Here is a 10547-nt window from a genome sequence, read left to right as displayed (position 1 = left end):
CAGAGAAACTTACAGACAACAACCGCCCAGGGGACATTGGAGGAGTATTGGTGCACAGATGAACAGGGGCAACAACAAAACCTATGCGACTGACAGAAAGACAGGTGCATTCACCGGCAATGTCAGTGACTTTGGAAATCATTGCATTACATGGGTAAATATTGTGCAGGATTACAAAAGCCGACTCGTGGACGTGCGCGCGCCTCCTGTGACGTCATTGTGTGCTCTCTGAAAGCCCACCCTAAACCCCCCCCCCCCCTTTTTTTTTTTTTTTTTAACAGGAGACAAAAGCCCGAACTAAGTGTCTGTCGCGAAGTAAGAGCTGTGTGTCCTCTGTACCTGCACAACATGTATAAAGTTGTGTCCTGTCTCAGTGGCCGTTGTGCAGTTTTAACAGGACAGTCCTGCTGTCGCCCCGGTTTGGCCAAATTACACTTGGCGAGTGGTGAGTTACCATGGAGACGAACCAACTCTAGAATTAATTAGTTTAGCTGGTTACGGTCTGTTAAGCGCTGCTCAAACGAACGGGGAACGTGTTTTTGAAGTTTGTGAGGTAATATAGAAAGAGCAAAATTGTTTATAAGCTTAATTTTTTCAAAAACCTGCTAGCGTAAATCAAGGTTCATATTGCCCAGCTGTAGGCCCTAACTTAATTACACGGAAATTAACATTGCACTCAGTTGACAGTTTACTAGGTACGCTTAAGCTAAAACGAATGCTGTCTCAGTCTTATGTAGAAGTTGTTTTATAGAAGTTTTGATTCAACTGTATGTAGTTGTGTTGCTGTTGAATTGTATTTTGTTATACTACCAGTTGTTTCTGTTATTTTGTCCACCCCCTTTGTATCCATGAGGGTAGGCTGAATGGAAGGAACACCTCTTCTACATCCCCCGAAACGATCGCACAGTTTCAGCACAAACTGAACATTGTTCATGAAGGAAGCATTTATCTCAGGTTATTTTTTTTTTCATTGGACTGCATTAGTTTTAGTTAGGTGTACCTGATGTGGTGGCATACGAAGTATGAGTTACTAATTGGACTAATCTGCAGCTCAAGACGGTAAAAAGATATTGTTTGCAGTACTTTTAGTCATATTATGCAACTCCATTTGAAACAGGTTAAATGCAGGCTGCACAGTATGAAAGAATGGTTAAGCACATGCAACCTAGACCTTTGCATAATCTCCACTCCTCTTCAGGGGGTGAAATACAACATGCAGTTTTGCTTTGGTAATATAAACTGAATAGCTACCAGCCAGACCACAGGTCCACGACCTCACATTTTACAACCAAGAGTAAACAGGCAGCATTTTATCCTGTGTTGCACAATGTGAGGTCTAAGGTGAATTTAATGCTGTTAGAGAGTCAGCCAGGTTTTAATGTGATTACCTGCTAGCAAGAAAATTCTGAATGTAATGAAAACAAATAAAAACATCAGATTAAAAGTGATATATCTAATGTGTGTCTGTCTGCAGATACTATTAGTGTAGAAAGAGAGAGTTATAGGACCTCTGGGTAAAATGTTACTTACCAGTTGTTCCACAAATGATTCCCAAATGCCACAGAAATGTCATTGTAAAGCTTCAATCAGCCTCAGGCAACCTCACTGTCTGAACTTCAACTGTAATTAATTCACAGGTGCATTATGTCAGAAATCAGCCTTCAGATATTCTTCCACAGACATCCCAGAGATGCCCCCATGCAATTTCAAACCAGAAGAATACAAGGTAAAAGCAACATCCAACAGGTATACACTACAGTGTTGCTATTTCTTTGGGAAGCCCTGTCTAAAGAAAAATAAAAAGACATCCTACACTGTAACTCCTTTTCTGTGTATTTATCGCTGTCCAGGGTATGTCCAAAGAGCGGATGATGGAGATCCGCCGGCAAAACTGCAACCCCATGACCATGAAGGTTACCTACTATAAAAAACCAGTGTTCATCCACCAGGGACACATGCAGTGGCTGTGGGATGTGGATGGGAAGCGATATCTGGATCTGTTTGCCGGTGTAGCTACTGTCAGTGTGGGCCACTGCCACCCGTAAGGTCTATTTTATTATATACAGTTTGTGCTAAATGACTGCTAATTGGTGTTATCTGTGTCTGATTTCTAATATCTGTGTCTGCAGGAAGGTAACAGCAGCTGCAGAGCAGCAGCTGAAGAGACTGTGGCATACTACTAACATCTACGCCTATCCACCTCTCCATGAGTACTGTGAGAAACTAGCTTCCTACTTACCAGATCCTCTCAAGGTATTGTGGTGGATTTTTATTTTGATCCTCAGAGGGCAGGAGCCGGGATCAATATGTAATGTAAAAGGTAAATGTTTGCTGCTCTGTTTTCCAGGTGATATATCTGACCAACAGCGGCTCAGAGGCCAATGACCTGGCCATGTTGATGGCTCGACTCCACACAGGCAACTTTGATATCATCACCTTTAGGTGTAAATCTTTTTATGAGTTGTCAGCAGAGAGACATCCTTTGACATCCTTGCGTTCTTCATGATTATTCACAGGCAGTGTTTACAGTTTTTCTCAGCCTGGTAATTGTTTTTTTTATTGAGCTTGTGATAGTTTGTGCTTTCCCCCCATTAATTTAAGATTGTATTAGGACAAAAATAGACAGTCTTATGAGGCACACGCAGCAGAAGCCCACAGTTTGAGTAAACAACAGATTACAAGGTTGATGATCCCCACCCCGAGTCGTGAATTTAAAAACAATATGAATATCTGCATTTATATTATACTCACATATTCATTCTGTATGTCACACATTGTGTCTTGAAAACTTGAATGTTAAGAAGGGTGTTCTGTAATTTAAATGTCTAAAATGTTTTTTTTATTGATGTTTGTCTTGTCTCTTCCAGAGGATCATACCATGGTGGCAGCCCACAGACCATGGGTCTTACTTCCAATGCAGCATATAAATATCCCATTGCCAATGGTTTAGGCTGCACAAATGTATGTATACATTAAAAAAAGGATACAATGTTGTAACAATGTTGAATATATGTTAGGGTCATATAATGTGACAGCTACTTGTATGATAAATAAACATCTCACAGAAGGCAGAGTGAAAACTCTGTTATGCCTAAAAAATGTGAAATTTTATTTTCTTAAGTAGTGCATACCTCAACTGAGAAGCAGAAAGAACACACAAACAGCCTCACACACTAAATGCTCAGACAGCATTTGTCTGAAAAATAGCTGCCATTCCCAACAGATGTTTCAAGCAATATCTCGCTAAGTTTGAATTGCATTGGAGTGAATCACTTGTTTTTTTTTGTTTTTTTTTTACATTTAGCATTTTTTTTCATTTATTCTCTGCCTATTCAGTGCTTACATCCATTGAACTAACTTGTTGTTTTTTTTTTTTTGACTCCATAGAAGTAAACAGGTGAATAGATTTCATGATGATTTCTTTGTGCTGGGTTAATTATGAGTGACTGTTGCTGTCAGGTTGACCCAACTGATTAGGTTTCTTCCCAATAAACAGACCATGTGTCCTGATGTGTTCAGAGGTCCTTGGGGAGGAGGCCACTGCAGGGACTCTCCTGTTCAGACCATCAGAGAGTGTAGCTGTGCCCAAGGTATGCGAACACATTCATGCATGGCTCAGCACACTCATGCTGTTGTCATAAACAGGATGAAACACCACGGTTGTGAGTGAGATTAAACATTGCAATCCCTTTTGCAATATTCCTACAAAACATTAACTGTGCTTTCATTTAATATGCTGTGTTTATGTGCATTGATTTAAAAAATGACTCATGCTGGAGGTTGTGCATGTTTTAATTTGGATCCTTTTTAGTTGCATATGAATTTACATGCAGAACAACATTCAACTGAATCTTTTGATTGGCTCAGTTTTATTTTCGAGACCTTGACAACTACTTTAAGGACTGCGTGTTTTAGGTAAATTATCTGCTGTTTTTACAGCAGTTTCAATACACTAAATGTATTCCCCAGTACATGTGGGTATTACAGGTCAGTATAACCCTGAAAATGAGACAAAATAACTCTAGAATAAAGTTCAAAGTCTCTTGTTGATCATTTACCATTTTTACCTTTAACCTTTTACCACTTTCAGGAATTTTAGCTATATAGTGTACTTGTCCACTACAGAGTTTACCTGGAAATGGTCAGTATATTATATCTAAATGACTGTTTACTCAAAACAAACAACTGTTATGCAGCACTATATAGATATTGGTCAGATGATGCTGACTTCTATAAAGAAAAGATCCGTATGCTCCCACTACACTACGTGTGTAAATGTAGGAGGGGGCTATGTTGAAAAATTAATGTGCTAGGTTTTCTAAAACTGACACCTTCTACTTTAGGCCACAAACTTATCATTCACCCCTTGTAAATTCAAGGATTATTTTTGGAATTTCCCATTTTTATACAAATGCTGGATATAAATGACTTACCTGTGTTTGTCCCACAGGTCATTGCATGGCAAATGAACAATACATTGGACAGCTCAAAGAGACTTTTGATACTAGTGTTCCAAGTCGAATTGCTGCTTTCTTTGGGGAACCCATTCAGGTACCATATTCTGTTGTGGAGTATTACAAGAAATGTAGTCTTAGAATTGTGAATGCTAGTAATATATCATAGATGTACTATTTGCAAATAAATACAGAATTACACCCACTGAGTACATTCAGAAAAGTCAAAACAGAGTGTTTATTGTTTTCTCCAAGTTCTTCTGTTGATTAAAATGGGACTAAGGGATGTGAATGTGCTTGGTTTGTACAGGGAGTCGGAGGAGCTGTGCAGTACCCTAAGAACTACCTCAAGGAGGCTTATAAACTTGTGAGAGAGAGAGGAGGGATCTGCATTGCTGATGAGGTTAGATACATATTTTTTTAAATATTTTTAAATTGACTTTTTTATTTAAACTGAAGGTTATGGATAATAAAAATAAAAAATACTACATACTTTTAGCGGATTGACAGACATAATCAAAAAATCTGTAGCCCGTATCTGATCAAGTTTTCACAGTTGCATTTATGAATACCCATGGTGTGAGGGTGTTGGAAGTGCACACAGTTCCATGACAAAGCTGCTATGTTATGCTCAGGAGGAAGGCATATGAAGTAAACACCATTTTGTAATAAATAACCATAATCAACTATTTTGTGCCTAACAGGTGCAAACTGGATTTGGGCGAACAGGAAGCCACTTCTGGGGTTTCCAAGGGCATGATGTCATTCCTGATATGGTTACAATGGCAAAGGGCATTGGTAATGGATTCCCAATGGGAGCTGTTGTTACAACGCCAGGTGAGATAATACTGTAAAAATCTGCTTGTATATTCGTAAAAGATTTAATACAGTTATAGAATTTGTGTATTATTAGTCTAAATTGACAAGATGCATGGGAAGAGATGAGACAGCCTGTGTTTGGTTTCCCAGGTAAGGATGAATCATCCATCTTTACTTTGTGAGTTGAGAGTTGGGGCCTATTCCACTCAACAAGCTCAAAGCAATGAAAGACTGAGACACAGCTGTGTGGATTTATGAATGATGACGAAAGATTAACTGTAGCAGCCTCTTATTTAAAAAAAAACACCATATTTTAACAGTTTCAAGCAAATCATGATGTTAGGCAGACTAAAAAATATGCCACATTTAAAAAACATTTTCAGCATGTAAAACTAAGACATTCGGTCTGTCACTCATAAGTTTTAGGTAATTCATCATCATGCACTTTATACAATGAATTTTAACACAGTAATTATGGGATTGATCAGTTTTGAATGTATGTGGGTGAACCAAATTATAGATTCTTCGTATATGACTCACCACTTAAGGGGAACAAGGCTTTCTGCTGAAGGACGAGGATGGAGAGGGCATACCAGTAGTTGCATTCATGAATTCCTATGGCAGAGGTGTCCAAACTGTTCCACAAAGGGCTGCAGGTTTTTGTTCCAAACAATCAAGAGCACACAGTTAGACCAATCAGCTGTCTGAAGACTGAGATCAGCTGATTAAATGAGTCAAGTCTGGTGTGCTGCTGCTTGGTTGGAACAAAAGCCACACAGCCCTGGAACAGTTTGGACACCTCTGACCTATGGTGTGAGAGTATTGTCAAAGTGGAAGATTTTTATAGAATGTGAAAAGGCCATTAGAGGGCAAATCTCATTTACACTACAATACTGAAGGCCTGTGAGAATTACAGAAAATACCACAGTGCTGACAGGATGAACTCTCTTCACCCTCACCTCTGCTGCTCGTTGCTATGGCTCTTTACCATGTGTTCTGTATGTTGGAGCTGACCTTATGTGTTGATTACCATAAAGAATACCCTCATGACTTGAAACAAGTACATCTATTTCTAGCGGTGGATGTGCGTTAACAGGTTGTTACTTGAGGTAGCTAGTTGCTATAGCTCGGTCTTAGTAATCAGCCTTTAGATGGACAATTACTTTACTCAGAGCCCCACTTTTTTCTTTTTGAAGTCATTCTGAAATTCTACTTGGTGACGTTTCTGCTACTTAATGAATGTAGTCTGAGGAAATATATTTTTGGATGAGGTTTTAATTCAAAGCACTACTGAGTGGAGGTGTGAGCTTGTTTATTCATGTGTTTTCCAGAAATTGCAGCCTCGTTTGCCAAAGGGGTTCACTTCAACACCTTTGGAGGAAATCCTGTGGCTTGTGCAGTTGCTTCATCAGTGCTTGATGTAAGAATTCATCTTCTGTTTCCACATCAGTCCTGTTCATCAGCACAAGAGAGCTCAGTTTGATCAAAAATCCAAGTTATTTATTGAATAGAATAGAATAGAATAGAATAGCCTTTATTGTCAGTGAACAATGTCCAAGAAATTACAGTGGCACTTCCCTCTAAGATGCTTGTGTAATAAATAAAAAAAGAAAAGAGAAAATATAAAGATAAACATATTAAGTAGAAAACTCAAAGGAGTATTCTGCTTATTATTGATGCAAGTACATTTGAAAAGTAAAACTTCATAATTGCTGAAGCACACTGAACTGTAACTAAAACATGGCCAACTGTTGTACTGAACAGACTATCAAAGAGGACGGCACGCAGCAGATCAGTCTTGATGTGGGCACCTATCTGATGACAGAACTGGCAAAACTCAGAGACAAGTATGAGATCATCGGTGATGTCCGTGGAAAAGGCCTGCAGATCGGTGTGGAAATGGTCAAAGACAAGGTATTGAGTTTGTAACAGTGCTGACACTCACCTTTCCTCACATGCATGTACAACATGTGTCTGTGCTGTGCCTCCTGGGGGCATGGTTCAGCGGTGCCCCAGTTAACCATTAGCCGGAGCAGCAGTGACCAGCTGTAGTTGTGAACAGAACAATCACAGCTGTACTGGATGTGGTACAGACTGAAGTTCTGACTACCTTTTTTTTTTTGCGCTGTTAATACTGGCACAGATTTTATTTGAAAAGAGTCAGTGAGTCAGGGAGGAGGCAGAACAGAAACTTCTGATAAAATAACATAGTTGTCTGTGTGAATTTGGTGAAATGTGTAGTTTTTAAGGCAATTGCAGTGCTGTTTGGCAAATATCTTGCTGTGTCAGTTTCATGAAGAATGCTATTTTGACCAATGTTCCTCTTTGCTAATGCAGTTTAACAGATGTCATCATGGTTTGTGAGGCAAACTTTGCTACACTGCATGATTTTACAGTGCTTTCGACTGCTTTGCCGAGAATTTAGGTAGCAGGATTCTGGTCTTTTTAATGCCACAATTTGTGTTATTTTAACCTGGATACACTTACAGTATTCTCTCCTAGATGGGCTGCAGGTATCATTAGCAAACACCACAAAATGTAAAGTAGCAAACACAGAGGAATTGCAATGGCAAGAGGTAACAGCAGTCAAATGTCGACACTCACTGAGACTGACTGGAAGGAAGTTCAGTGCACACAAACTACAGCCTACAAAATGAGCATCAAATTCACTTTAGACAATCTCCCAAATCAAAATCAAACTAGAGTAATGGTTTTTCTAAACACCTTCACCCACCTTGAGTGTCCCTCACAGTGAACTAAGGGGAGGTTCAGCTCAGCCTGGAGAAATGTTGCATCTCAGTACTCAGTAATCCCATTCACTATTTTGAATTAACATTTCAAATCAGGAACTGGTTGACCGTGATCATAAATGCATTATCCCTGAAGCACATCGTTTTCTGGTGTTGTGTTTGAACTGCCTGCTTTTCAGCCACCAACTGTAATTAGCTTAGAAATGTAGATGTGGTTGAATAACAGTGGAAATCTTGCACAAGTTGACCTTGCCAGTATTCCGATGTATAGTCTCTAAAAACGGTTAGCAATCAGAGTTTAGATGATTGAGTCACATTTGAATGAAATTTGGACACAGGCTGTTGGATGGTTTTCATGTACACTGATGATCAGCTCTGACCTGATGAGGCATGAACTCCACCAAGACATTAGCAGCGGATCCTTAAAGCCCTGTCAGTTGCGAGATGAATTCACAGACTAGTGGATTCATCCCACCTATTTCTCCTGTATGAGAAGCAGTTGTTCATTGTATTTAATATATCCCAGACCTTGAAATGTGCTGTTCTTTTGAGGCAGCTAAAGTTATTTGCGTCATCTGTGGGTGGTCATAATTTTTTGGCTCACTGACTCTAGTTAGTCACTTTAATTGTCATGGCAAATGTGACACATCCTGCTTCATTCATCTTTTTGCCTTTTCTCTATCATCCCCAGGCCAGCAGAGACCCGCTGTCCCCTGAGGCAATGAATGAGATCTTTGAGGACATCAAGGACATGGGGGTCCTGATAGGAAAAGGAGGAATATATGGACAGGTAACAGTACTCACCTTCTGTCAGTTGATTTTTCTGCTGGGTCAGCATTTGGTAAAAACACACCTACATCAGAAAGCTGCTTGTTTTGCTGAAAACATTGTTAAATAAGCCATGTGATCTTTGGTAATGGCTTTTAAAAAAAGATTCACTCTGATAACACATTTCAGTGTGGAAAATGTAGACACTGGTTTGTGATTCATCTGTGGACTTTAAGTAGGACCGTCTTGGGTAATTTTGCCTCCGGCTCTGCTCATCATTTACAACTCTAATAGTACAATTTTGGTATGAAGCCTGATATTTACAATGGCAGGCAGCAGCAAGCTGCTTTTACTGGCTTTAGAAAAAGAAATACTGCAGGTATTCCATTCTCTAGCTGCATGGTGATTATTATCCCTAGGAGAAAAATACATCAACCACTACAGAGTCAGAAAACATTGCCACACTTATTCACTCGTTATCTTGTTAAAGGAAAAAGAAGAAGTCTTAAGAACATGAAAATCTTTGTATATAAAATGGTTTCTCTGGATTCCTCTTCTGAAATTAGGTTTCTCAGCTTTATAGATTTGTAATGGCCTCAGTCTTGCCTTTTTTCTTGCCTTTCAGCTGCAATTATAGCACAATTTTCAAAATAATACTAACAGCTATATGGTTTTTTCTAAAGTACTTCCTGGAATTAAGTCTAGTTCACAGTACCAACACGAGCCCAAGCTTCCACACAAAAGCCTCCAGTGACAAGGTCACAACAAACCAAAAACCGCACTGAATCCAGAAATAATTAAACACTCCAAAAAACTCTCTCTATTTACTTTAATTTTAGTCTTCAATCTTATGAATATTTCTATTTCTACTGCTTCACAATAAGTTCCAGACTGAAGTGCATGCTCTGCATCAATACATGACAGAATAAGGCACCTGACCTCATTACATGTTTTTCCAGTATCTCTGTTTTTTTTCCAATCTCCCCTCTTGTTTTCTGTTTTTCTCACCACTTCAGACCTTCCGCATTAAACCCCCCATGTGTATCACAATGGAAGATGCTGATTTCTTCCTGGCAGTTTTCAACAAGTCCATCCACAGCTACATGGAGAGAAGATGAAAGTCATTTTAACCCTCTGAAGAAAAGTGCTGCTCTTATTACCTTTGCATAGCTATTGTAAAAGGGAACTTTTTCAACTGTGTTTAACCCTTTGGTGATCATTTTGGCTGTGCTACAGCTTGTGGCATGAATTTTTGCAAGTACTTTTAAATCTTTGAAATCCAGTGTCTTTTACATGTCATTTATACTCCATTGATGCATTTTGCACCCTCTGGATACCTTTATGGCAAAAATGTACATGTGCAAAAAACTGCTATTAAATCATCACCTGACATGATCCAGCTGATTTTGCAAATGACAAACCTACACGGGAGGCTCTCAGTGTCAGGATGGATGCCCAAGAGATTCGAACGTACATGGGACTTCATCCTGGCAGGTGTGTACCAGTCCAAAGGGGACCAGTACACGTTGTCAGTTTTTCCAGTATATACGGTACCTACCACCTTCAGGCATATGATGTGGTGACATCTGTGGTGACCCAGATTTACAGCCTTTCAGAGGAAGGGTCAGAGGCAATCACAGAAGTGGAGGACTCCAGCGAGAATTTCATGTCAGACTCCCCCTTAAAGCTTGTGCCTTCTTCAGATGAGTCCTGCAACTCGCTGGCAGATAAAGGCTGCTTGACCATTTCTAAAGCC

The 10547-nt window shown here is 39.5% G+C and overlaps 1 protein-coding gene across 1 annotated transcript in view; it reads left to right on the top strand.

Moving 5' to 3' along the window:
- LOC121195542 (alanine--glyoxylate aminotransferase 2, mitochondrial-like) overlaps positions 1 to 10350 on the top strand; it is a 33656-nt gene extending 23306 nt beyond the window's left edge. The window contains exons 4-17 of the mRNA XM_041059075.1: positions 321 to 445; positions 1638 to 1726; positions 1851 to 2041; positions 2130 to 2253; positions 2348 to 2442; positions 2868 to 2961; positions 3497 to 3590; positions 4451 to 4551; positions 4765 to 4857; positions 5159 to 5291; positions 6605 to 6693; positions 7038 to 7187; positions 8715 to 8813; positions 9808 to 10350. Of these exons, the coding sequence (XP_040915009.1) occupies positions 349 to 445; positions 1638 to 1726; positions 1851 to 2041; positions 2130 to 2253; positions 2348 to 2442; positions 2868 to 2961; positions 3497 to 3590; positions 4451 to 4551; positions 4765 to 4857; positions 5159 to 5291; positions 6605 to 6693; positions 7038 to 7187; positions 8715 to 8813; positions 9808 to 9909 (1551 nt within the window). The 5' untranslated portion in view covers positions 321 to 348 and the 3' untranslated portion in view covers positions 9910 to 10350. The remainder of the gene's footprint in view (positions 1 to 320; positions 446 to 1637; positions 1727 to 1850; positions 2042 to 2129; positions 2254 to 2347; positions 2443 to 2867; positions 2962 to 3496; positions 3591 to 4450; positions 4552 to 4764; positions 4858 to 5158; positions 5292 to 6604; positions 6694 to 7037; positions 7188 to 8714; positions 8814 to 9807) is intronic.
- The last annotated feature ends 197 nt before the right edge of the window (positions 10351 to 10547 follow it).

This window comes from Toxotes jaculatrix, chromosome 16, assembly GCF_017976425.1.
Source record: "Toxotes jaculatrix isolate fToxJac2 chromosome 16, fToxJac2.pri, whole genome shotgun sequence".
Taxonomy (NCBI): Eukaryota; Metazoa; Chordata; class Actinopteri; family Toxotidae; genus Toxotes; species Toxotes jaculatrix.
This window is presented reverse-complemented; position numbering and strand designations above follow the sequence as displayed.